The sequence below is a fragment of the Meles meles genome, chromosome 13 (genome assembly GCF_922984935.1).
Source record: "Meles meles chromosome 13, mMelMel3.1 paternal haplotype, whole genome shotgun sequence".
NCBI classification, from domain to species: domain Eukaryota; kingdom Metazoa; phylum Chordata; class Mammalia; order Carnivora; family Mustelidae; genus Meles; species Meles meles.
The window spans coordinates 31,047,326-31,075,298 of record NC_060078.1 but is presented as its reverse complement, the minus strand read 5'-3'; the positions used below and the strand labels follow the sequence as shown (position 1 = coordinate 31,075,298).

Genomic DNA, 27,973 nt, shown 5'->3' with positions numbered 1-27,973 from the left:
AAGGTAGTTTCGTCCTACCTGATCCACATGTTCGCTCTGCAAGGGCTTAAACTATGGTTTTGCACAGAATGTTCTTTACATTTAGAAAGAGCTGCTAGGCTTTCTGAGAGTCTGGGCAGAGGGGAACTTGCTTTCACGTTGACAAGAATGCTGTGCAAATCGCTTCACAGTGGGCAAGTACTTATTAAAGAATTATAAACTGGGGCGCCTGGGTGGCTCAGTGGGTTAAGCTTCTGCCTTCGGCTCGGGTCATGATCTCAGGGTCCTGGGATTGAGTCCCGCATCGGGCTCTCTGCTTGGCAGGGAGCCTGCTTCCTCCTCTCTCTCTCTCTGCCTGCCTCTCTACCTACTTGTGATCTCTATCTGTCAAATAAATAATAAATTCTTAAAAAAAAAAAAAGAATTATAAACTGGAGTCTGTTAGCACATAGTTCATGGTTCCCTCTGTCGGTCTTTGGAATCTTCAGTTATTACAAAAACCTTTAAGTTAACAAAATATTCACCAGATGTAAGATGAAGCAATGAAAAATCACAAGGTCATGTGGCAATCTGAATTTAAAAAGAAGCCTGAGATGAATTTGGCAGTCTCTTAGCAAAATTCTAAACTCACATTTATCCTTTGAGTCAGCAGTTCTATTCTGAGAATTCATTCCGGTGGACAACAGTCAACCAAGCACACAGTGTGTGGCGGCTTTGTTTAGTACAGCAAAACCTGTAAAACTATCTAATTGTCCAGTTGAGAAGTGGCTAGATATGTTCTCAGTACCTTGTAGCAGTTAAAGAATTGTTACTGCTAGAGCTGGTACGGGAAAGATACTCAAACTAACCAAGTGGTAAGAGAACCCTGTACTCCGCAGCAGCTAACTACGGCCCATGGGCCAAATCCCGCCTGCTGTGAGTCTGACAACTAAAGCGGCCTTGGAACACAGCCACACCCATTCATTTGTGAATTGTTGTGGCTGCCTTCTAGCTACAATGGTGAGTTTGGTAGCTGGGACAGAGACCATTTGGCCTGCAAAGCCGAAAATATTTCCTGTTCAACATGTTGCTGAGAACATTTGCCAATCCCTGATCTATCCTATGATCCTATTCGTGTTTTTCACAAAGTGAGCATGGGGGAAAAGACATATATTAGTGGATATGCTTGTATGCGCATAGACTTTCTGGAAACAAAACCCACCACAGTTAACAAGGATTATCTCGGGGTGGGAACCTAGGGATAAGCGTGGAAGAAGCAGGGTCTGGGGAGTTTCCTTTCACTTAGTAAGGTTCTGTGCTCTTTGAATTGTTTTTCTAAAACCATGTGTAACCCAATTTTTTTAAAGAAAATCGAAGTAGGAGAACACCGATGGGCTGTACTCAGCACAGCTCCCTGCAGAGGGCTCCCAGCTCCCAGTAGCCTCTCCCCCTGTGGTCCTTGAACCACCAGCACTGATTCACCTAAGATATTTGTAAAAAATAAAGAAGTAGGGGTGCCTGGATGGCTCAGTGGGTTAAGCCTCTGCCTTCAGCTCAGGTCATGATCCCAGGGTCTTGGGATCGAGCCTGGGAGGAGGGAGCAGCAGGGAGCCTGCTTCCTGGCCCACACACCCCCCCACCCCGCCTCTCTGCCTAACTGTGATCTCTGTCTGTCAAATAAATACATAAAATATTTTAAAAAAAAATAAGTAAAACACATACCATATATAGTATAAGGACCTATTTAGAAACTGTCCCTGCTCCCCTTCCCCCAGGGGATTTATTTGGAGACAAGTCCCGGAAACCAGCTCCAGGTAACAGCCCAGATATAGGGTGGGTCAGGCCAGGTGGAGACATCCGATCAGTGGGGGGTTGCATACTGTCTCCCTAGTTACCAAGGAGTAGGGACCCCCACCCTCTGGGAGTGGCGCCAATCCTAATCAAGGTGTAGTAGGCTGGTTCTAACGTCTACTAGGGTAAATTGTAATTCAGTTGGTTACTCAGCATCACTGTGGGGTTTCCTGTGTGTGTTACAATTTCATTGGTCACCTGTGCGTGGCCAGGCCCGACCGCATGGCCTTTGCCCTTAAAAGCTAGTCTGTGAAACAGAGAAGGGTCTCCCTCTCTTGTAAGAGGTGCGGCTCCGAACGTTCGGTCTGATTCTCAAAGCTTGGTGCGAAATGAAGCTTTGCTTGACCTTCGCTTTGATCAGTCTTGCTCCTTTAATCACGGACCCATTATTGGGGTGCCCATTTTGGGGGGATCTAACATACATATGTATATAAAATATATGATAGATAACATATTGTAGATATACATACTATATATGATAGATAACGTGATATCCATCCCACTGAATTAGAGCAGGGAGGGGCTAGGCCCTGAAATCTAATTTTGAACCAGTTCCCCTCAGGTAATTCTAACAAATCTCATGTCTGAAACCACTGTTCTAGTCATAAATCTCACATTAGCGAAAGAGTTCTCAGCGGATTGAAATATAATCAGCGTGAGATAATCAGTAAACATCTACCACAGCAACAGCAGCCACAAAAATAGCTTCCCATTTGTGGGGCATCTGGCTGGCTCAATCGATAGAGCATGTGCCTTTTGATCTCAGGGCTGTGAGTTTGAGCCCCATGTTGGGTGTAGAGATTACTTTAAAAAAAATAGCTCCCATTTGTTTGTACTTAGTAAATAAGCGTCAGGCCCTGCCTCTTCTATACGCTTTACGTACGTCATCTCATTTAATTCGCTTGCAACATGCAGCTAGGGAGGCCGAGCTCCAAGTGCCTTGGGCGTGGCCCTTTGCAAAGGCCCAAGGGGCCCGGAATGGGACACCCTCCCAGCCCCATGACTCTCCCCAGTGACAAACTGGTCTCCTCTTTCCCCTGGCAAGCCACATAATACTGGCTGCACTTGGTCAGGTGGTCTCAAGAAACTCATGCGTTGGGTCACCTTCAATGCCCAACTTCCATCCCTGGGAAACAAGAGGCTCAACTGGGGTGTCCCGGAAGGCCTCTGCCAGCTGACATCCACGCCTCCACCTTGGAGCTGCAGTGCGAATGGTCCAATGGGACGTGTGGCCCCTCGCTGCTGCACCCATGCACCTGGGCCCATCCTCCCCTGGCCTGGCCCCTGCTCCTTCCCTGCGGAGGCAGATGGCATTGTCCTCCCGCATTCCTGCCCTAGCATCCCCGTCTCTCCTCCTAGCTCCTTAAAATACCCCGTGAGCACGGAGCTGGGATCCCTGAACAGCCTGCCAGCCCCTCACAGGCAGAGGCCGTGTTGATGCTGTGTCAGCCAGCACAGCCCTGAGCCCACAGCGGGAGTTCAGGAACCACCTGATGCTTCTCCAGTGCCTTTGCCAACAGAAACGTAAGGGCATGGTTGTACGACTCAAGTTGATAATCAGCAGTTGGTGCCTGCCTGCTCCCGCAGAGGGTGTGAGAGGGCACTGCGGTGGAGTGACACATGGCCTTCCACACGGGGGTCCAGCCCCCCACGGGGATGCATCCTGTGCCAAGACACCGAGCAGAGACATGCGGCTTCCATTGTACCGGAAGGGTAATAATCACCGGGTTATTCACAGGTTCAAAGACATAGACGTGCTGTGATTTTTGAATGCTGCCTTCCTCTGAATTTTAAAGAGAAACATGCCATTGCAGGGCAATTTTGCTACGTGTGCCTTCCGTCCTGGGACTATGGCACCAGACCCCTGGAGCCAAAGTAGATTCTCCTTCCATCTTGGAGTCAATTCAGAGGCAGTTTGCAGAGCACTGCAGGAACGAGCTCTGGGTCGCCGGTCCTGAGTCAGGAGTTCTGGCTCTGGCTCTGTATGACATCGAGCAGGTCTTCTTACTTCTCTGGGCCTCAGTGTCCTCATTTTGTAAGTAGTCGACTCCTACCTCGAGCATATTAACAAGGAAGATATCATGTCTTTATAACTGCTACAGTCCTGGGGAGTAGGGAAGGGGTGGGAACAAAGTTTCTTTCTGTGGCTGGCACTGGGCTGAGAGCTGGGGTGACAGAAACCACCGTTTCACATTCTTTGCCTTCAGGAAGTTCCCCGGTATGGCAGTACACTAAAAAAAATGGCTGTAGACATGGAGAAACTGGACCTCCACATGCACTGCTGGTGGGAATGCAACACGGCACAGCCACCTTGGAAAACAGGCACGTTTTCGCAAAGTTCAACATAGTGTTACCAGATCACCTAGCGATTCCAGACCTAGGTATACACCCAGAGAATGTGTCTCTACAAAAATGTACATATGTTCATAGCAGCATTATTCATAATAGCCAAAAAGTCTAAATAGCCCAAAAGTCTACCAACTGAGTGGATAAGTAAAACGTGGGTATGACCGTGAATTAGGTATTGTTCAGCCACAAGGAATGAACTACGGGCACGCACTACAACTTGAATGAACCTAGAAAACATGGTGCTGAGTGAAAGAAGCCAGACACAAAGGCCATATCTTGTATGATTCCATTACAGGAAAGTCTAGAATAGAAAAATCCATCAGGACAGAAAATACACAGGTGCTTGCCAGAGTCTGGAGTGACGGGGAGTGGGGCTAATGGGGTTTCTCTGGAGGATGGTGAAAATATTCTAAAATTGGGGTGATGACCACCCAACTCTGCAAACATACTGAAAATCATTGCAAATACACTGCAAATGGGTGAATTTTATGATATGTGAATTACATCACGCTAAGGCCATCATGAAAAAACCCAAAACCAACCTCAGAGGTGCTATAATGGTAGAAAAGAAGTTGAAGGACAATGTGGGAAAGGGCCACGTGGGAAAGGCTGACTAGGGGGAGTTTGCTTGACCTGGGTCTTGAGCGACAAGGCGCAGAAGAGATGGAAGGGTGTTCAGACAGAGGGAATGGCCCGTGCAAAGGAAGGGATCCCGAGGCTGGAGAGAATGTTAATGGTAATATTCAACTGTTACTGGATGTTTGGATTGTGCCAGCAAACTGGTATCATCTTATTTAATCTTCATAAAAGTCCTTACGTCATCCACTCTGTCATACTGAACAAACAAACTTCCTCAGAGACCTCCTGTATGCCAGGAACTGTGCTAGCCACCAGAGACGCTATGATGAGGTAGACACTCTCATTATCCATTGTAGGCATATAAGGGTTACATATGTTATGTGAAGTTACAGAATGAGTACGTGGGAGAACTGGGATTCAAACCCAGGCAGTCTGATTCCAGAGCCCATTTTCAAAAAATGTTCTTTTATACATCCCTACAAATACTAATCATTTAGCATAGATACATAAATACCATGTCACATTTCTCCCTCCATCTCCCTCTTATTCTATCACTCTCTCTTTCTCTCAATCTTTTTCTTTTCCCAGTTTGGTGCGAGAACATGGACGGATAACACTGTAAGTTTCAGGTGTACAATCTGTTCATGAGATACGCTCACGCACTATAAAATGATGAGCACTGCGGCATCAGCTCACACCTCCCCACACGTCACCTCACACGATCGCCGTTTCTTTTTTGTGGTGAGAGCATTTAAGATCTACTCTCTTAGCAACTTTCAAGTATAAAATATAGTATTACTAACTATAATCACCATGGTCTACCTTAGGTCCCCAGAAGTTATTTATCTTAAACTGGAAGTTTGTATCCTTCGGCCAGTATCTCCTTTTTCCCCACCCCTCTGCCCCTGGTAACCACCACTCTACTCTGTTTCTAGGAGTTTGGTTCTTTTGGATTCTACATATGATTGATATCATACAGTATTTACCTTTTTCTGGTTTATTACTCAGCATGTTGTCTCCAAGTTCATCCAGGTTGTCACAAATGGCAGGATCTCCTTCTTTCTCATGGGTGAACAATATTTCATTGTGTATACATACCACAACTTCTTTATTTGTTCAACAATTGATGGGCACTTAGGTGGTGTCCATATCTTGGCTATTGTGAATAATGCTGCAGTGAACATGGAAGAGCAGATCTCTCTCTCTTTTTTTTTAAAGATTTTATTTATTTATTTGACAGACAGAGATCACAAGTAGGCAGAGAGGCAGGCAGAGAGAGAGGAGGAAGCAGGCTCCCTGCAGAGCAGAGAGCCCGATGCGGGGCTCGATCCCAGGACCCTGAGATCATGACCTGAGCCGAAGGCAGCGGCTTAATCCACTGAGCCACCCAGGCGCCCCAAGAGCAGATATCTCTTTAAGATTATGTTTTTAGGGCGCCTGGGTGGCTCAGTGGGTTAAGCCTCTCCCTTCGGCTCAGGTCATGATCTCAGGGTCCTGGAGTCAAGCCCTGCATGAGGCTCTTGGTTCAGCAGGGAGCCTGTTTCCCCCTCTCTCTCAGGGGGGCCTACTTGTGATTTCTCTGTCAAATAAATAAATAAAATCTTAAAAAAAAAAAAAAAAGGATTGTGTTTTTGTCTTCTTTGGATAGACCAGAAATGGAATAGTTGGATCATATGGTAGTTCTATTTTTTATTTTTTGAGGAACCTCTATATTGTTCTCATTCCCACCAACAGTGCACAAGGGTGCTTTTTTCTCCACATCCTTACCAAAACTTGTTATCCCTTGTCTTTTTGATAATATCCATTCTAAAAATCACCTTTTGATGATATCCATCTAAAAATGGATAAAACCCATTCTAATAATCTCACTGTGGTTTTGAATTTCCCTAATGACTAGTGATATACCTTCTCATGTACCTGTTGGCCACCTGTATGCCTTCTTTGGAATCATGTGTGTTCAGATCCACTGCTGGTTTTTTAATCAGATTGGTTTTTTTGTTATTGAGTTGTATGAGTTCTTTATATATTTTAATCCCTTATCAGATATATGATTGGCAACTATTTCTCCCACTCCACAGGTTGCCTTATAATTTTATTTTTGTGTATTCCCTGCCCCAGCCCCAGAATCAGCCATTTCTTCAAGGAGCATCAGTTCCTTTCATTGGAGAATGGTATTAGAAACCAAGATCCGGGTGCTAGGTGTGCTCACGGCTACTGAGTTGCTGTTGCTTCTAGGTCCTCTCCACTCACAGAGCAAGGAAATATATGTGTGTATACCATCTTGCGTATATACACATATCTATACATATTTCCATATACAGCCATCTGTATCTATAGTAGGCTAAACGTGAGTTCCTACTACTGCCTCCAACTCTAAACCTGCTCCTTCAAAGCCAGAACCTACACCTGGAAAGGCTCCTTCAAAGAAGGGAAAGAAGGGGGGCGCCTGGGTGGCTCAGTGGATTAAGCCGCTGCCTTCGGCTCAGGTCATGATCTCGGGGTCCTGGGATCGAGCCCTGCATCGGGCTCTCTGCCCCGCAGGGAGCCTGCTTCCTCCTCTCTCTCTGCCTGCCTCTCTGCCTACTTGTGATCTCTCTCTGTCAAATAAATAAATAAAATCTTTAAAAAAAAAAAAAAAAAGAAGGGAAAGAAGGGACCCAGATAGAAAAAAGGGAAATCCAGTGCTGGGGAGGATGGGAATAATCCTGCAGAAAATGGAGATTCCCCAAAAAGACTTTGCACAGAAAGCTGAAAATACTGGAGGTTCTGCTCACTTCAGCAGTACATACACTACCACTGGGATGGAAGACAGATTAGCATGGCCTAGCACAAAGATGACACACAAATCTGTGAAAATGCTGAAGGCAACAAGTGAAACATGTGCATTTATTTTTTTATTTTTATTTTATTTTTTTAAAAGATTTTATTTATTTATTTGACAGACAGAGATCACAAGTAGGCAGAGAGGCAGAAGGTGGAGGGGGGAAGAAGGCTCCCTGCTGAGGAGAGGCCGACACGTGGCTCAATCCCAGGACCCTGGGACCACAGCCTGAGCAGAAGACAGAGGCTTTAACCCACTGAGCCATCCAGGCACCCGAAACATGTGCATTTAAAAAAAATGTTTTTTTTAGGGGCGCCTGGCTGTCTCAATCAAAGGAACATGTGACTCTTGATCTCTGAGTGTGAGTCTGAGCCCCACACTGGGCGTAGACGTTCCTTAAATAAAACAAAAAATCTTTTTAAATGTGGCAAAATATTTTACCATTTAAAAACTTAACATCTTAACCATTTTTCAGTGTACAGTTTAACAATGTTAAGTACATTCATAATGTTAAGGAAAAGATCTCTAGAATTTTTTTTATCTTGCAAACTTTGAAGTTTATAATCATTAAACAACTTCCCATTCCCCCTTCCCGTAACCCCAGACAACCACCATTCTACTTTCTGTCTCTATGAATTTGACTCCTCCAGGTACCTCATATGAATCGAATCCTATAGTATTTCCCTTTTTGTGACTATCTTATTTCAGTTAGCATGTCCTCAAGGTTCATTCATGTTGTAGCATGTGTTAGATTTCCTTCCCTTTTAAGGCTGAGTAATATCCATTGTGTGTACACATCACATTTCATTTATTCATAAAGTGGGTTACTTTCACCTCTTGACTGTTCATGATGCTTCTGTGAACATGGCGGTACAAATATCTCTTTGAGACCCTGTGTTCATATTCTTTGGGATATATACCAAAGCAGTGGAATTGCAAGATCAGATGGTGCTTCCATTTTCGACTTTGTGAGCAACCCCCATGCTGTTGTCTATAGTGGCCGCACCATTTTACATTCCCACCAACAGAGCCCAAGTGTTCCGATATTCCCACCTCCTTGCCAATCCTTATTCTCTGTTTTTGTTCTTGTTTGCTTTGAGTCTAGCCATCCCAATGGGTGAGGTGACCTCTTATGTCAGTTCGATTTGCATTTATCTGATGATTGATGATGTTGGGGATCTTTCCATGTTTCTTGGCCATTTACAGATCTGTTCAAGCCCTTTGCCCATTTTTTTCTTTTTGAGAGTGCTGTATTTGATTGGAATGAAATGATATTACATAAAATCACCAATATAAAGATAAGGCATTATTCTTAATACAAACAGGACAAAAAAGACTTGAAAATCTCCCTGAGTATCACAGTGTGTATGCTTTGATCTAGTTTTCTGGGGAGTTGAGAGTAATTTCACTGAAGACCCAGGGAGCTCTGATTTGCCTTTTTTTTTTTTTTCCGAGTCATCTTGGAAAGAGTGAAGGAAGGGGCATTTTGGCTTATCAGTTCCTCAACTCTTACAAGGATATAACAACGGACAAAGAAAGTAATATACTATTCAGGAGGACATGGAGTTTATTTGGAACAAAGATACAATAGAAACTAGTTCTCTTTTAGTGATTTTTCTGGCTCCAAAACCCATCCAGTTTTGGAAGGATTCCCTGTCCAGGGGGAAATCTGAGGTAAAACTTATCTTTGTATAACTATAATGACCAAGGAAATCAGAACCTAGATACAGAGAAATTTATAAAAACATATTTCAGGAAAGGACTTCAAGTTAGATGCCCTTTCCCACCCCTTTGTCAACTGGGGAATGTACTACTTAAGGAAGAAGTGCTTTTTTTCTAATTGCCTCTAGGTGATGTCTAAGGGGAAACATCTGAAAATTTCAACAATTCATCTCAAATTTTAAAATAGATTGCTTTTGGGGGTATATCAAATGTTTATTTTCTCAAGATTTGAACCAACTTTTCAGTATTGACACAGATGGTATTCCAGTTTTTACCACTGAGCTTTTAGAAAAGAATATGAATTTTCATCATCTATGCCCTTTTGGATCCTCGGTCTCTCCTTTCCTTCACAGCCACATTTCTAACGGCATTGTCCATGGTCACTGTCCCATTTCTTTTTCTCCTCATATCTCCTTACGCCATTCCAGTCCAGCACCCATCCTCATTACTCCCCAAAACTGCATTTATCCAGCTCACCCATTACCTCCATGTTGGCAGTTCCAAGAGATGCTGATGGTTTATTGTATGTGTCAACTGGACTGCACTAAGGGATGCCCAGGTAGGTGTTAAGAGTATTTCTGGTGTGTCTGTGAGAGTGTTTCCTGGAAGAGATTAGCATTTGATTCAGTAGACTAAGGAAAGAGAACTGTCCCCACCAATGTAGGTGGGCATCACCCAATCCCTTGAGGATTCCCATGGGCCAAAAATGCAAAGGAAGGGCAACTTCTCTTTCTCTCTCTTCTTGAGCTTTGCCATCCATGTTTCCTATCCTCAGACATCAGAGCTCCTGGGTCTAGGGCCTTCAGACCCTAGGGCAGACACAGCAGCCCCCTGATTCTCCACTCCAAGACCTTTCGGGCTTGGCCTGAATCATATCACCAACTTTCCTGGTTCTCCAGCTTGCAGATGGCAGATCTGGGACATCTTGGCTTCCATAACTATGTGAGCCAATTCCTCTAATAAATAAATCTCCTCATATATATGTATACATCTGTATGTGTATGTACGTATACATATATATGAAGAGCCATGAGTACTGACACATGTTTTTCAATCCCCATTTTAGCTTCTGAATCCCGTCTATCTAATAATACTGAGCATGTGTAGGGGATAAGAACAGAGTCGGGGGGGATAACATAAAATTCCTCTGTTCCTATTATTGTTTATTCTAAGAGACCCATTTGTATTTCTTTTCCTGTGAATTGTCCAGTCTTATACTTTGTCTATTTTTCTAAACATTTGTTGAGATTTTTATTTTGGAGAGAGCGAGAGAGCACATGCCTGCTGCGAGCAGCGGGTGGGGCAGATGGAGAGGCCGAGGCAGAGGATTCCAAGCAGACTCACGCCAGTACAGAGCCAGACGCAGGGCTTGACCCACCGCTCCAGATCATGACCTGAGCCAAAACGGAGAGTCAAATGCTCAACCCTCAACCGACTGAGCCGCCAAGGTGCCCCTCCTTGCACATCTTTCTAACAACAGTTAGTCTTTTCCATATTAGCCTTTCACTTGTGATGTGATTATGCATATTTTTTCCCAACGTGCTGTCTTTGGGGTTCATGGCGTCATCACTGTTAGGTCAGCGCTTTTCTGTCATATAAAACTTTCCTGTTTTCCTGTAGCTGAATTTGCCCATCTTTTCTTTTTTGAGTTAGAAATACTTTCTTCTTTTGATGAAGACATAACAGACAAAAAACAAAAATAAAAACCCAAACAAGAATACGTGTGGTTAGATGTTTGAAAGCAAGGCTGGGCTCAAACAGCCTTCCCATCAAATACAACTAAAAGTTTTGCTTAAGTATTTAGGCAGTATTTGTGTTTGTTTGTTTTTAAGTAAGTTCCATGCCCAGCATGGAGCCTGACATGGGGATTGAACTCATGACCCTGAGATTAAGACCCGAGCTGAGATTGAGAGTCAGATGCTTAACCCAGTGAGCCACCCAGGCACCCCTAGGTTTTTGTTTTGTTTTGTTTTGGACTACCTATTGTCCCAACCCTTTTATTATTTATTTTTAAACATATAACTGAAACATTTATTGAAAACATACTCTGGAAAAATTGCTTACATGTATAACATCCTTCTTTCACTCATTTTAGAGCTGGGTACCCTGTGATCTGGGGTATCTGTCAACTTGCTCAAGGCTGCCCACTTGGTAAGGAGAGTTTGCAGCTGTCCTGATAATTTGCCTGTGTGCTCCTTCCTTCCTCCTGAGCCCCCCAAGCCATCCTTGTGGTTTGGGACTCCCCCACCCCAACCTCTCACAGACAGCCTTCTATCAGGGCCAGTAATCCAATGCAATAACTCTTGCTAAGGCAGCCCTATGTCTCCAGAATACACACACTAGGGGTCCAAGCCCTATGGACACAGCTCTGGTTTCACCAGAGCTGGGCAGAGGCCTCAGAACATGGCTTTCTGTGTCTAGACAGGATTCAAACTCAATGCGGAAGACTTACAGGATAAAAAGAGGGGGGAAAGTGGCAAGCTTGTCTATCCAGCTCCCTCTGAGTATTACTGGAGTTGTCAGATGCCACTTAAATTTTATTTCTGCACATATTTGGGTCTATTTCTGTATTTTGTTCGAATTGGTTTGTTTGGCTTTTCATGCACTAGTACCAAAGTGTCTTTTTTAAAGTTTTAATTTTTTTATGAGAGAGCAAGAGCGAGAGCCAGAGAGAGAGAGAAAGAGAGTGCATGAGCAGTGGGGAGGGTAAGAGGGACGAGCAGACTTCCTGATGAGCAGGGAGCCCTGATGTGGGGCTCATCCCAGGACCTTGACCCCAGGACCCTGGGATCAGGACCTGAGCCTACGGCAGATGCTTAACAACTGGGCCACCTAGGTGCTCCCTCCTTGCCCCCCTAAAGTGTTTTAATTACTGAGGATCTATAATATATTTGAGTATCTGATAGTGCTTGGTCCCCCTCCTTGTTCTTTTTCAGAGCCTGTTCCCTGAATAGTCTTGTTTATTTTTTCCATTTGAATTTTAGAAAAAAATAGGGTAGTTTAAAACACACACACAACCTATTAATCCTATTAGTTCTTTTATGGGAATTATGTTAAATTTTATAATTGTACTTAAGGAGAACTGAAATGTTTCTGATATTGGATCTTACTACCCAAAAACATCTTGTCACTTGACTTAGTTTTCCTATCTGTAAAACTGGAGTAATACCAATCTCAGGAGTGTCTTCAGAATTAAATGAGAAAATGCTTGGGAAGAAGGGCAGAGTAGGAGCTAACGTGCCGCTCTGCCACTTCCTAGCCTATGAACTTGGCTTAGTTGCTGGACTATTCTGAACCTCGATTCTCTCATTTGCAAAAGGGGGGAAATAAATCTGCTTCATAAGGGCTGTTATCAAGGTCAAATACGGGGGGCACGCAAGCGAAGTACTCAGTTCACTGCGGGAAACCTAAGTGCTCAATGAATATTAGCTGTTCCTCCAAAACACAGGCTGTCGCACAAAACGGTGACTGAAAGCAAAGGCTTTCCGGGATCCACCCTAAGTCGAGGGCTGTCGGGGCAACTCTTCGCTCTGAGAACCTACCTAGCCACTTGTCGCTGCTACCGATTTGGCCCGAACCCGCCATGCAGAGCGTCTAGAAGCCCTGCGAGACTCCAGGCTCCTGCTCCGCCCCTGGAGCCGCGGCCCTGCCACGTCTCGCGCGCCCCGCCCTCCGGACGGTGGGGGGCGGAGCCAAACGTGGCCCGCTCCCGGGGTCGCTCTGCGCGCCTCAGGCCCGCCCATCCGCGCCCGAGTCGTCTGTAGGAGGCCCCCGCGTGGCTGAGCGCCGCGACGCTACGAGGGGGCGGGGGCAAGCACGCGCCCGGAAGTCCCGGGGGAGGAGGTGTTACGTATATCCGGCGAATAGCTGGCGGTCCCGGGTGCTGCTGGGCTGTGTGCTGTGAGGGAGGGTCGAAGCCGCCCGCCACCGCCGGAGGAGCCCCCCCCCCCTTTGGCCGTGAGTCGGGGGGCTGCTGCGAAGGAAGGAGCCGAGGGGCGGGAGGGGCTGGGGCGGACGGCGGGGAGGGTCAGGGCGGAGGCCGGCTCAGGCGGGGTTGCTGTGTGTGTGTGGGGGGGAAGTGACACGCAGGCGGTTCTGTGGGGCCGCGGGGCTGGTTCTGGGTGGGGACGGGCCGACTTGGCAGGTCTGCTCCGTTCCCTGACAGCCCTTGGGGTGTCGGGTCGATCTGCATTCCTTTCGGGGTCCCGCAGCTGCTGGGCGGGGTAACAGTTTTCTTGTCTGTACTGTGCGCTCAGGTTTGCGAAACGGTTTCACATCCCGTCTCGGAGGAGCCTCACAGCCCTGGGTCGGGCTGGTGGGGGTCCTTGATGACTGTCCTTGGTGCGGGGGAATAATAAGGCTCGGGAGGCACTGAATTGGCCAAGGCCCCACAGATAACGAGAAGAGCTTTCGAACCGGATCTCCTGACTCCCAGTACAGTGTGCACCCCCCTTCCCGACTTTCAGCTCTGTTATCGTCTGATGCCCTGGGTCTCGAACCCCATATTTCTTCTTCCACCTTTCTCTTTTCCTTCCTCTTTTCAGTGCGTGGAAAAATTCCTTCGAGTGCGTTTGGTATAGATTAGTGTTTTCTTCATGATTCTCTCCTGGAGGCCGGGAGTGCGCTTGTGAGGGCTGGCACTAAATTGTCTCGGTTAGTAATCTCCCCTGCTCTTGTCTTTTCTCTTTACCCCGACCCATCTGCTTAGGTCGTGACAGGGGACCTGTGGTGCTTTGCCTGGGGGCTTGACCTTTGGTATTTACCCTGCAGCTAAGCTTGGTTTCTTAGCTAAGAACCAACAGCCTGCTCTCCCAGATCTGTCAGCAATGGTGTCTCCAAGTTGTGAAGAGTATGCCTAAGAAATAATGAGTATATGGAGAGAGTAATGCATACATTATTGGCTAATGGTCAGCATTGGCTAGTGCTCTTCTTTTTTATTTACTTCATTCTCATGTCAGTCCTGAAATAGGCAAATTTGAGTTTGGGGTACATTGGCAGTGCTTTTGTGGTAGTTGAGAGTTCTTAAATTCTTAAATGAGAGTATGCCAGTTTGGCCACAAGATGCCATAAAGTGGTAGAATGGTTCAAGGATAGGAGGTAAATAGAATGCTAGTTATTAGAATACCATTCAGAAGGTGTGATAAATTGTAAGGAAGGAAACTTAGAAAGATTATCATCTGTTTAGCTGGTAGGTTAAGGAAGTTTTATGTTTCTTTAAAAGCAGTTTTGTGATTTTGATTTGAATTTTATGTAATATTAACAGGAAGAGCTTTAGCTTTGGCATTTTCAAAGGAAGGTTTAAGTTTTGGCACTTAGACTTCTTTAGCTGAGCAGTTTTTGGTTCAGCCAGCTGACCTAGGAGTGTCAGTGTCCTTGTCTTGTTATCGAAGGCTAAGGACCCCTGCCCAGTAGGACATGAGATGTATGTGCAGGCACTGTATTGTAGAACTGCTCACGAGGGTTACAAACCCTAAGATTGCAAGGATGGGGGAACCACCAAAGCCATTTCCTTAACTATGGGTAGCAATACAGTACAACACTTTGGGTCCAGTAATGGTTTTTATTATTTTTTTTAACATCACCTGAAGAGTTTCTTCAAGCACTTTTCCATCGATCATTTTGGAGGGACCTTTAATTAAAGCAGGAATGTCAAGGGAAGATAAATTGGTAAATCAAACTAATTCAGTTACCGTGAAAAAATTCCTTAAGTGGGGGTTTTCCCACTTTCAGCTTTGGAGAATTCATTGAGTTTGGAAGACTTGTAAAATGATGTGGTAAAACTTTACAAAGAGTCTGTAGAAGTGTTGACTGCAACTTGTGTGTACAAATGAATATGTACCAGTGGGTTTTAAAGGAGTGATCAGAGTGGGAGGGATCTTAAAGAGAGGTTCTCTGTAAAGGTGAGCATCACTTCTCCAGGTTGTAGAGTGAGAAGAGTAGAAGGGAGAGATGACTGGTTTGGGGGGAATTGTGGAGAAGAGGCACATTGTTCTTTTACTTACCTACAGTGGAAACTTAAAAACAGGAGCTTTGTAGGTGTATTTAAGTCATTAAACTTCTTAAAGTGCCGGCTAAGTTATCAGACAAATTATTTAACATGCTAAATTTGGTCCCTGTCCTCCCCAAATATATGTAATATATATTAATATTAATATACATATTTTAAAATTTTATTTATTTGAGTGAGAGAGAGAGAGCATAAGCAGGGGGAACGGCAGAGGGAGAGGGAGGAACAGATTCATTGCTGAGCAGGGAGCCCAGCGTGGGGCTCAATCCTAGGACCCCAGGATCCTGACCCAAGCCAGAGGCAGATGCTTAACCAACTGAGCCACCAGGCACCCTGACAAAATATATTTTAATGTTACTGAAAAGGACAAAAAACCCCCAAGGTTAGTATTTTTATTTTATTTATTTATTTTTTTTGCAAAAGCTTTTGTCTTAGCCTCCGCTCTCACCCAAACTCCCAAGCCTCATTTGGCTTTCCATGATAAGAGCCATAGAAAACAAGCATTAGGCAGCCCCTAAAGTTTATAGTCAGACCTGATTTTTTTTTTAAAGATTTTATTTATTTATTTGAGAGAGGGTGAGAGCGAGCTCGAGCTGGGAGTGGGGCTTAGGCGGCAGAGGGAAAAGCAGACTCTCCACTGAGCAGGGAGCCCAGTGCATGACTGGATCCCAGGATTTGGGAGTCATGACCTGAGCTGAAAGCAGTCGCTTAACCGCTTAACTGACTGAGCCACCAGGTGCCCAGGCCTGATTAAAAAAACAAACAGGGCACCTGGGTGGCTCAGTGGGTTAAGCCGCTGCCTTCGGCTCAGGTCATGATCTCAGGGTCCTGGGATCAAGTCCCGCATCGGGCTCTCTGCTCGGCAGGGAGCCTGCTTCCCTCTCTCTCTCTCTGCCTGCTTCTCTGCCTACTTGTGATCTCTCTCTGTCAAATAAATAAATAAAATCTTTAAAAAAAAAAAAAAACAAACCAAAAACCCAACTCAGTCACTGGACAGAAAAAGAAAGATATATACACACACACACACATATATATGTATATTAAATATATGTTTGTGTCTGTATATATGTATGTGTGTGTGTATTCACATTTAGTTATTTAAGTAGTCTCGGCCCTTAATTTGGGGCTCAAACTTAAAACCCCAAGATCAAGAGTCACAGTTCCTCTGACTGAGCACCCAGGCACCCAGTGTAGCATTCTTTGAGGGAAGAATCTAGGTGGGTTTTTGTGGGTAACCCCGTTAAGGTCACTAGTAAAAGAAACGAAAGTTCGTGAAAGTTGCATTTGATAATAGTTGGTCACATCTACTGTAGCCTTGTGTTAATATGCTCTTCCTGATGAAGAGGAGTGAAAGTGGGGGAATCTTCTTTTTTTTTTTTTTTTTTTTACCTGCACCAAATCTGAGATACTGAGGCAAAAGTTCAGTGACCAGGAAATGCTGAACCTCAGAAACTTTGACATTAGTACTGGCTTTAGATCTTACCTTCTTAACTTCTTTCAGAGGTCCTCTTGCTCATTACCAGTGTATGTAGACTTCTAGTAGCTTTGGGTGATCTTTTGTTTTGTTTAGGCTTATGGAAAACAGTATGAAAAGTGGTCTTAGTGTTAGTACTAATTAGGGTGTGTACTTGGCTAGGAACCTATTTCTATGCCCTAAACAAGTACTCTTATTTTAAGAAAATCACTGTTTGTAAAATGGGTTATGTCTTGGTTACTCATATTACGAAAAGATTATCTTATTTCTTAATGTCTCTCCAAAATAGTGATATCATCTCTTTTTATAAGTCGAGACACAAATCTGCAAGAGGGGTTAAATAATATTGTTTCAGAAAGGGTATTGGTGGGGCACGTACGGGTGGCTCAGTTGATTAAGATTTCAACTTTTGGTTCAGCTCAATGTCATGATCTCGGGGCTCCTTGCTCATTGGCATGTCTACTTGAGATTCTCTCTCTCTCTGCCCCTCCCCACCTCCCACAAGCTCTCTTTCTTTCTCAAATAAATCTTTAAAAAAAAAGAATCGTCATTGGTAAGTGGGGCAGGGCAAATCATGTCAGCCATTAGGATTTTGGTAACTGTGTTTTAGAGCTGTTTACAAGGAAGGATTAATATGCTTTTCATTCTTATTTTCTGCTTAGTGTATCGATGTGATGTTTTGATCCAGATTATTGATGGGATTCATTTCCTAGAGGTTTTATTAACTGGTAATAGCTGTGGTGTATCTAGGGAATGTGAATGAGCAGCTGCCTGGAGGAGAAAGTTACACAGTAAAAGATGAAAGTGTATCTTTTTTTTTTTTTTTAAGATTTTATTTTTATTTATTTGAGAGAGGGAGAGAATGAGAGAGAGAGAGAGAGAATGAGAGAATGAGAGAGGAAAGGTCAGAGGGAGAAGCAGGCTCCCTGCTAGGCAGGGATGTGGACTCGATCCTGGGACTCCAGGATCATGACCTGAGCCGAAGGCAGTTGTTCAACCAACTGAGCCACCCAGGTGCCCCGAAAGTGTATCTTTAACTCCTAGCTCCTAGCCCTCAGAGTATCATAGGTTGAAAACTGATAGAAAACCAGGATTTTGAACAGATCTGAGGACCCCAGAGACTCCCCTCCAGGGTGCGAAATCTTTGTTTTCTTAAGCCTGAAAACATGGGACAATAAACATGCATCAGGGCTACAGAATAAGAGTTAACTTCTCTGGAACTATACTAGCATTCAGAAAGCTAATGTTTGCTGCTTTCATATTTTATACAGGTAGTAAGCATTAATAATGTCTTTCATCTTTGAGTGGATCTACAATGGCTTCAGCAGTGTGCTCCAATTCTTAGGTAAAGCCATTTCCTTGAAATATATCTAGGTTTCAAACTTTGTACATTTCATCCAACAATCTAAAACAATCAGCCTTTGGTAAGTAGAAAGCAAAATTATGTTAAATTTTTTTTCTTTTTTAGGACTCTACAAGAAATCTGGAAAACTTGTATTTTTGGGTTTGGACAATGCAGGCAAAACCACTCTTCTACACATGCTCAAAGATGACCGATTGGGCCAACATGTTCCAACATTACATCCGAGTAGGTTTGAAAATACCAGGTGACCTTTTGATACTTGAAGGTCATTGTCATGGTTTGAGGATGAATCCCCAGTTGACTCATTTCTTGTATTAACTGAGGTCTCTAAAGACAACTCACTTGAAAAAAATTTCCATGTAGGACACTCAGGTCACATACCCCTAAATCTAACCCTCTGGGACTCTCAGTATCAATTCTCACTAGTTCTCTAAGGGGACACATCTCCCATATCTACTTCTAAGAAGCAGCAGACACACACTTTGGAGAAAAAGAAACTTGGCTTTTTAGAATAATTTAAGAATGTTTTCATCCTTGTATCCTTTTCTTTCCAAGGTAAAAGCTTCATTAAGTTTTGCATTTGTATTGGCGTACAGTACTGGGAGCTGGGCCTTATTGGATGGAGGAGTTTATGTCTTTTTTCTATTTTGACAATTTTTCAGCCTCAGAAGAGCTGACAATTGCTGGAATGACGTTTACAACTTTTGATCTTGGTGGGCATGAGCAAGGTAAGAGACGATTCAATGGAAGGATGCTGTTAACTTATGGTTCTTTTTATTCCCTCTTTTTTTTTTTAAGCAGTGTGACATTTTTGCCTTTTTAAATTATGATTAAATTATGATTGAGATCTTATTACTTAAAATTGTTAAGTACTTTCAAACTTGTCAAAAGTTGCATATGGAGAACTCTACTCCTTTATACCTTTTGCTCCAATTTATTAGTCTCTATGTAACACATAGTAAATTATCAAACCTAGGAAGTTTTATTTTTATCTACTGTGTAGTATATATTTCTCTTTTTGTCAGTTGTTTCCATAATCTCCTTTATAGCATTTTTCCTCTTGAGCAAGATCTAATACAATATCAAATTTAATCATGTCTCTTTTATATCCCTATTCAATGGAGTGTAAGTATGTAGAAAATTATTATTTGTAAGTAATTTCAAATTTGTCAAAAGTTGGAAAAATAATATCAGGAATATACTTTTGGGTTTTTTTTTTAAGATTTTATTTATTTATATAACAGAGACACAGTGAGAGAGGGAACATAAGCAGGGAGAGTGGGAGAGGGAGAAGCAGGCTTCCACTGAGCAGAGAGCTGGATTTGGGGCCCGATCCCAGGACCCTGGGATCATGACCTGAGCCAAAGGCAGAGGCGTAACCGACTGAGCCACCCAGGTGCCGCTAACAGGGATATACTTGTGACCACTCTGATCTATTTAGTACACTCTCTTCATATGGGGCGGTTGGTAGAACATTTCCTTCTACCGTATTGTTTTTATAGTACTCTTTGCCTTACGCAGGCCATGTCCATTTGGTTCCTAGATTCCTATTAGGTATCTTGTGTGGGTTTTGGAGATACGTAGACCAGAGCATCTTTTTCTGATGGACACTTACTTTATATTTGGCAAGACTTTAGGCTTAGGAGTAAAACATTTAAGATGTGGGAATAAATATTCTGCAAAGTAGGAAAAATATTGAAATTTTGTCAGATTTATTCATTTGTTACTAAATGGAGTTGAGAAGTTTCCTTTTGGAGCATTCATTGTATTAGGTTGAATCAAATACAGCTTTTTAAAAGTATAGTTAAAGGAATAGAATATTGGTAATTTTAATTTTTTAGCCAAGTAATTTTTTTTTAAAGATTTTATTTATTTATTTGACAGATCACAAGTAGGCGGTGGGGGGGGAGCAGGCTCCCTGCTGAGCAGAGAGCCCGATGTGGGGCTCGATCTCAGAACCCTGAGATCATGACCTGAGCCAAAGGCAGAGTAGTTTTAACCCACTGAGCCACCCAGGCGCCCCTAGCCAAGTAATTTTAACCAAAAATCTAAGGAGTGATCCAAATGATTTTGCAGTCAGTGATTTCATGAACATAATTACATTTATTTTAGTCACTTAATATTTATATCCCACAAAATCATATGTAGTATGATCATAATCACATAAAATATCTGTACAGAAAAAAGATTGAACAAATATATACAAAAACATTAGCAGTAGTTGTGTTTCGATGGAGGATTATAGATCATCTCTGTAATGAGCTTGTATTGTTCTCATTTGGGTAGGAATGGGTGTATGGTGGCTTTTCTGCTTCTTTCAAAAGGATTTGTAACTGCTTACAAATTGAAATTCAGAGGTAATACAGTTGTGGGAACTGAGCTTAGACCACCTTGAGAATGTAGGAAAGATGTTTTTAGACCCCCCGAACTGAGACTTAGGGTGGTATTCGGTGTGATAAATTTAGCTTTCAGGTTTTGATAGTTTAAGAAGGGGAGGAATGTGTTACGTGTAGTTTTGTTTTGTTTGCGGAAAATTTATTTAACAAATTACTTTATCCTAATAACTTAGTCACCATTTTACAGAAATTACTAAAATGCTATATATTTGGAGATTTCCTTTTAAAAAGAAAAACTTAAAAATTTTAACTTATAAAAGTAGGCCAGGCTCAGGGTGCCTGGCTGGTTCAGTCAGAAAAGCATGCAACTCTTGATCTCAGGGTCGCGAGTTCAAGCCTCAGGTTGGTTATAGGGATAACTTTAAAAAAAAAAAAAAAAACAAAACTTCTGGCTCCATATAACAAATTGAATATACACTCAGCATATGAATATGGAAAGCAAAAAGTGGAAGTTTCCCCAGCCTCTCCCTATCCCACTCTTTAGAAATAACCATTATTAACTATTTGATGCAGATGTGCTTTGTTACTCATCCCAGTGAAAGTACTAGAAATGAATGGCTTAGAAATTATAATATAATTAAAGTATTGCTTCCCAAACCATTATCACTTCATGGCATAAACAAAAAAAATAAATAAAATTTATAACTCCTCCTGGGTTAAATATGGGAGACGGAGGTAATTGCCCGGGAACTTCAACTACCTGTCAGGTCTCATCTCCTGAGAGTGGATGGAGAGGGTGTGTCAGTACCTGTACACATTGGTTATTTAGGTACTAACTTGGGACTGAATGGTGTGTGGACAGGTAATTTGCATCTTGATGAATTTGGCTTTAGGGGTAAGGTAGGTCATTTAACTGAGTCAAAGTGACTGGGTTTCAGACAGTAGAGAATGGTGAAAACTTTGCCAAATGGAAGAGCCCAGATTTCATCTAAAGGGGCACTTAGTTCCAGCTGATCAGTGACATGTGGGCAGGTATGTGTGGGATTGCCAGATGTTGCAGTTTTTCTGAAAATCAGGCACGAAACCTTGATTTTTTAATCTGAAAAAAATTGGATTTTTTAATTTGAAAAAAAATCAGGTTCATGGACCATCAGTGTATATATATACCCTTTGTTCTTATTTAATACTGGTTGGGACTTGGAGAATCCATATGGAATTGAATGCTATTGAAACCGAGCCAAAGTTTGCCCATTTTAGGGCAAAAAAAATAGAAACATTTTTCAAAATACCTTTTTTTTTTTTTTAAATGCAACTACAAACTTTGTCTTCCAGCACGTCGCGTTTGGAAAAATTACCTCCCAGCAATTAATGGGATTGTCTTTCTGGTCGACTGTGCAGATCATCCTCGCCTCATGGAATCCAAAGTTGAGCTAAATGTACGATTATATTTTTCTTTTCTTGGCCTCTGTTTCTTTTAAGGAATACAGGTCAGTAGTGCCAGCACTTCAGCATTCCCGTTAGCATTTGATGGAAGTCCTAGTTACAGGAAGAACGTGTTTTAAATCGAAGACCTTGCTTTTCAGTGTCCTGAGGAGACTCAGCTTGAACTTGAGGAAGTTAACGTTGTTTATATCTGTTGTAGGGTGACTGTGTCCAGTTTGCTCCCACACTCCCCAGTGTGTGCCTGTTGCCCTGACATAGTGACACCTTTTCCCTTCACGTACCGTGGATGGTCCCTTTTTCAGAGTGAAACCTTAAGAGAGAGATTAAGGGTTCTTTATGTTTGAATCTGGGTTCTCACTCTGTGCCTGCCCCCCTCGCACTGAATGACCTCACAGACCTTCATAGTCTGTTCTCAGTTGTCAGTTTGGGTCATGGGCAGCATTTGATACTGTCAGGTTTTCTCCTTTCTCAACATTGCATTTGCTTGGCTTCACAGTTCTTGTCATGTTGTCTTTGTTAATCCCTACTGGGTCACCCTGCACCTCTTCTTTTTATTTGATTTGTAACTGTCTCTCTGCATTCTTGTTCCTGGCAGTTTGAACCTGTGCCACATTTATTTGTGAGTACGTTTCTTGCATCTATAGCTCTGGTCTCATGTAGAATCACTTGTAGGGCATTCCTTCTCTTACTTGACTTCTTGGTATTGGCATTCTCTCTTTCTTTGAGTTCCCATTTGCATTCTTGGTTTTGGTGTGCTCTCCCTGGTTAATAGTTCTCAGATTCTTTCACAGGCACTCATTCCCCTTTAGCCCTTAAACCGTGGTGTTCCTTAGGGTCTGTACTTCCTCCCAGGCTGATCAAGGCTACTCTCATTCCTTCATCTGCCACTCACATGCCATTGAATCCCCTATGGATTTCTTTTGTTTAAACTTCTCTTGGGATCCAGCCTCACACATAATGCTGCCTACTAAAGAGCTCCACCTGCCAATTCCAGTCTCCCAGAATGGAATTTTTCCCTACCATCTACCTGGACATGCAGTCCAGATACTGTGAATGACCGGAGATTTCACTACCACCCTGCCACATTCTAAAATGCTAGAAGGAACTTTTTCAGACACATCATTGGCTATCTAATATTCTTTAATAGAACTCTGTCACCTTCTGGATAAAATCCACAAGTCTTTAGCATAGCACATGAAGTCTTCCTGATCTTTCCTCTCTTTATTTCTCCAGCTTCTTTTCTCTTTATTGCCTATCTTGAACTACATTCCAAACATAGAGAACAACTTGTCCTTCCTTCAGTTTGCACAAGTGGTGGCTGTCCCTGCCTGGCTTTCTCATCTGACCCCGCCCACTTTAATGGCAAATCAAACAGTGTCCTTTAGGAGATCCCAAAGCCTTCCCTGACCTCTCGGACTTAGACTCGCCACCTTATCAATGTCTGTGGTCTTCACTGGTTTTCTTGCAGGTGTCTTCATCAGATTGTGAACTTAGAAGGGACCTAGTTTTGTTCTTTGTGAAACGCTTGCACTTAGCAAAGCATCAGACATAGAGTAGCATCTGGTTAGTATTTAATCAATGAAATGACATCCTTACTCTGATTTTGTCTAACATTTCCTAGAACCTAAGATGGTCAAAAGTATGTTCTGCATTATCCCTTCAGCTCTACTCTCCTTTCCAAGCTTTTCCTGTCAGTGGGCACTGGATTCGCAGGCTCGAAATCTCTGCCAGCTCAGGCCCCTCTTTCCTGTCTTGTCTTCCAGACATCAGTCTCTTCACCTCTTTGTCCACAGTGCCTGCTGCACTCACTGTTCCTTGGATGCTGCCATCTTAGGCTAGGTCATTGTCTCTTATCTGAGCGCACATAGATACTATGTGTGACTTCATTGTGTTTTTTTATGCACAGATTTTTTTTTTTTTTTTTTTTTTGGAGAGTGGGGTGGGAGGGGCAGAGAGAGAAATTGACTCCCCGCTGAGCAGGGAGCTGGATGTGGGTCTTGGTCCTAGAACCCTGAGATCATGACCTGAGCCGAAGGCAGATGCTTAACTGACTGAGCCCCTCAGGCTTAGATTCTATCCAGTAATTTCTGGATTTGGGGTCTTAAGGATCTGTTGCAACTAACTTCTTAGGCTGGCACCATGCCTTCCCATTCTGTTATTACTGTGTGTCAACATATAAGGACAGGCGATTCTCCATGTGGCTTTCTGAATTCTTTTCCGACCGTAAAGCCATTGCTTATATTCTTCCTTCTCCTTTCCATCTGTCCAAATCCGGCCCCTCTTTTAGAGCCTAGTTTGGGTTCCTCTGCTTTGCTAAGACTTTCCTTAAGTCCACCATTTTCCTTGCCATTTGATTTCCCTGAATGTCTTTTAGTATTTATATTCTGTCCTTGTTCATTGTGACGCTTAATCATACACTTGCTTTGCTTTGCTGACAGATGTATGAACATAGAGTGAGGATTTCTTGAGGCCAGGGATATGTCTTACCTTTCTTTTTGTACTCCTCTCAGTGCCTGAGATAGTGCTTTGCACACACTGAGCACTCAGTGTACACTCGGGGACTTCTGTAGCCCTCCTTGAAACTCTGTAGCCAAAACATTCAGTCTTCTAGGACCGTGCTCAGTGGAGATCCCAAGGATGGTCTGTGGTTGAGTGATTTATCTCAGAGTTAAGGTTGAGGCAGTTCTCCTGCCTTGTAAATAGACAGAGCCTGAAGCTGCAATTGTTCTGAGGCTGTTAGGGGATTTTTACTTAATGTCAAGGTAATTTTTAGGGGCTTCTTATGTAACATTAAGAGTGTTGTATAATGTCAGCATTTTTATATCATTGCTCAGGTATAAAGACGATTAGATATTTCTCTTTACATTTGATTCATTGTAGACAAGTGAAGGTCCAGGTGGTTTTTGTGATCTAGTGGGCATTCATAGATTCTCACCTAGCTCTTCCTTTATGTTGTCTTTAGGCGCTAATGACTGATGAAACAATATCCAATGTGCCAATCCTGATCTTGGGTAACAAGATTGACAGAACAGATGCGATCAGTGAAGAAAAACTCCGTGAGATATTTGGGCTTTATGGACAGACCACAGGAAAGGTAAGAGAAAAATCGTCGGGGAACATATTATTAAGGAAATTCACAGCGTTTGAGAAATTCTTGTTTTACTATCTAGATTTTACTTGTCTTTCAAAAGTTTAACTGGGCCTAGGATTGGTTTTGCCATAGGTGATTTGTAGTCGCTGTGAAGGCAGGAGCCTGTTCTTTCACTGTTATCTGAGGAAATTTTCCTCAGTTATATGAGGATGAAGAAATTGGGAGGAAAGGCAGGCTTACCAATTTAAGAATTTTCTGACTCTCTTTCAAATCTCATTCAGAGAAATCTTTTTTGAAGAAGGCCGCCTTAACCAGAAATCAGTTTTGTTTTTGACTGGAGATTTCAGGTTATAAAGAAGAGTGGTCATTCATGATCACTTTCCAAGCCCTGAAACCCAAGCACTGGATTATCGTCAGTGTTTCTCGCCGAGCGAGGTAGGACTGTGATCCCTAATTTGAAGATGAGGAAAATCAGAGAGTGATTTGTTCAGATCTACACAACAAGTCAGTGATAAAACCAGGAATAGAACCTGAGTCTCCCGGATCAGTAGGTTATATGCTGTTTCCAGTTGGAAGGAGAACTTGTTGCAGTGCTTGTGAGAGAGAAAATCTAGATCAGCAGTAGTTAAGCAGGAATTCTGGTTTTTTTCAGCTTGAAGTTTTGGCATGATCAGTTTTAAAAATTTTCCTTTTTGAGATCTTTGATAACCTTCTGACTTTTTTCTTTTTATGGTTTCTTATTTCTTAGTGTTACCTCTTTTTGATTATCTGTTTTTTTCTAGAAACATTAGCTTTAATTTAATTTCCCCTCTTCTACATGAGTGTTACACAACATGAATTCTTAAATTCCTTGATATAATTTATTAGTTTCTGAATGCTTGTGCTAAAGAGAGTGTTCTTTTTGTTTTCCTCCTTAAGAGTTTATTTATTTGAGAGAGAGTGTACAGAAGGAGAGAGAGCATGAGCAAGGGGAGGGACAGAGGGAGAGGGAGAAGCAGATTGCCCGCTGAACAGGGAGTCCCAAGCTGGGCTCCATCCCAGTATCCTGAGATCATGACCTGAGCTGAAAGCAGATGCTTAATCCACTGAGTTACCCAAGTACCCTTCCTTTTTTTTTTTTTTTTTAAAGATTTATTTATTTGAGAGAGAGAGCATGCGTGATGGGGGGAGGGATGGAGGGAGGGAGAATCTTGAGCCAACTCCCACTAAATGAGGAGCCCTATATGGCGCTGGATCTCACAACCTTGCGATTATGACCTGAGCCTAAACCAAGAGTTGGTGGTGCTGAACCAGCTGAGCCAGCCAGCTGCCTCAGGAATGTCCTTATTTCCACGAGTCTTGGACTTCTCTCCATCAAAGAGCATGCTGGTTCTGTGGGTTCTAGTGGCCTTTTTCTTGGTTAGCTGCTGTAACTTTCGAGATGCTGGTGTGTTCAAAGTAAAGGCTCTTTGGAACTGTGCTGCTTATTTTGTCTTGAAAGCATGATGCTCTGAGGAAGATAATCTGTATGGCTTTGAGTCCATTTGTATAAGTAATTCCTACTTCCATTTGCTTTTGAGGAACAAAGAGAGTGATTTGTGATCACCCTTTCAAGCTTTTCCACCATGAGAATGCTAACAGGCCTTTCTTGGTGTTGCCTCCCTTAGGGGAACGTGACCCTGAAGGAGCTGAACGCCCGCCCCATGGAAGTGTTCATGTGCAGCGTGCTCAAGAGGCAAGGCTACGGCGAGGGCTTCCGCTGGCTTTCCCAGTATATTGACTGATGTTTGGACAGTGAAAATAAACGAGTTTTCCTTCTCTGGACTGATCCTATTCACAGCTTCCTCATGAACTTTTCTAATAGAACAAGGAAAGCTCTTCAACCGTGTCTGGCGTTGAGAAGCCAAGAGTCTCTGTCAGCTCTCTCATGGCCCAGTGGTGACATGTGCTCTTCTCCACGCTGTCGGGAGGTAACGCTGCCCCCGTGCTGGTGCGGCTCAGCATCCCGGGACTTGGAAGCTGGCAGGATTTGCTGGGTAAAGCTGTGTGCCATCCTGGGGCACCTGAAAAGAAAAACACGTCTCACCACTGTGGTTGATTTCAAAAGAAAGTGATTCTATTTTTTAAAGAAAGTGTTGTTAATGTCATTGGTGTCCCTCCTAACTTTCTGAGTTCAAAATTTACTTGGTCCAGAGTTTTCTTTTCTTTTTTTTTTTTTTGGTCTAGTGAATGGCATTTAGCTTCTTCATAAAATTATGCACATGAAACATGTTGGAGGCCAGAGCTCAGTTGAGTGAACTTAGTTCTGTTGAGTTAGCAGGTCAGTGAGCCAAGCTCCCCGGCTCTCTGACTGCCTTGTGGTAGGTGGCGCCAACCTTGTGCGCAGAGGAGCAGGAGAGGGCCCGGCCGGCCTGGTGGCGGCGGCAGGTTTCCACTGTGGTCAGCCAGGGTCGTTCCTCACCTGGTGTGTAGAACAGATGGTTGGTTTGCTGTGGAGGAGTTCAATATAGAGTGGTGATTTCATTATTTTTACTTACAAAGCTACAAATTTCAGGCAGTCTTTGCTTTTATCTTTCCATAGCATCTTTTTCATTTTCAGTTATTAAAAAAATGACTTTGGCATCAAAAGAGAACATCCCCCATGTTGTCCTACACTGCAGGCATGTGTCCGTTACTTTTGCACAGAGTCTAGGAGAACATTTTCGGGATAGGTGAGTCACACAGGGCAGGTAGAGCTGAAGGGCTTTTAATTCTGTGAGTTGAGAACTTAAAAACCTGGCATTTGTAGCATTTGTTTGGATCCAGGAAAGATTTATGTAGTGGGGTTTAAAATTCTCACTTGCAAGATCTTGCTTCTTTATGGGAATGTTCATGAGCTCTTTTTCTAGGTTACTTTATTTGGGGGGGGGGGTTGTGGTATGAAATTGCCTTTCTCCATGACAGAAATAAGCTGGGGAAACTGAGGACTTCGTGTAGTGTTGTTCTTTCTGAGCCAGCGTC

At 43.2% G+C, this 27,973-nt stretch overlaps 1 protein-coding gene across 2 annotated transcripts; it reads left to right on the top strand.

Moving 5' to 3' along the window:
• Positions 1 to 13,129: 13,129 nt before the first annotated feature.
• SAR1A (secretion associated Ras related GTPase 1A) lies at positions 13,130 to 27,235 on the top strand. Of its 2 annotated transcripts, XM_046027190.1 has the most exons (8): positions 13,144 to 13,237; positions 13,825 to 13,933; positions 18,033 to 18,106; positions 18,230 to 18,349; positions 18,787 to 18,852; positions 21,793 to 21,896; positions 24,866 to 24,997; positions 26,641 to 27,235. In XM_046027190.1, exons 3-8 carry the CDS (start codon positions 18,049 to 18,051, stop codon positions 26,755 to 26,757), a joined length of 597 nt encoding a protein of 198 aa, XP_045883146.1. In that variant the 5' UTR covers positions 13,144 to 13,237; positions 13,825 to 13,933; positions 18,033 to 18,048; the 3' UTR covers positions 26,758 to 27,235. The 2 variants fall into 2 exon arrangements, with proteins under 2 accessions (XP_045883145.1, XP_045883146.1); XM_046027189.1 differs by lacking the exon at positions 13,825 to 13,933 and having other exon boundaries at positions 13,130 to 13,237.
• The last annotated feature ends 738 nt before the right edge of the window (positions 27,236 to 27,973 follow it).

Bases quoted from the DNA above. Each gene is read 5' to 3' on its own strand.
- SAR1A (XM_046027189.1), top strand. From the start codon at position 18,049: ATGTCTTTCATCTTTGAGTGGATCTACAATGGCTTCAGCAGTGTGCTC. The intron at 18,350-18,786 runs GTAGGTTTGAAA...ACAATTTTTCAG, and splicing joins TGTTCCAACATTACATCCGA to CCTCAGAAGAGCTGACAATT. The intron at 21,897-24,865 runs GTACGATTATAT...TGTTGTCTTTAG, and splicing joins AATCCAAAGTTGAGCTAAAT to GCGCTAATGACTGATGAAAC.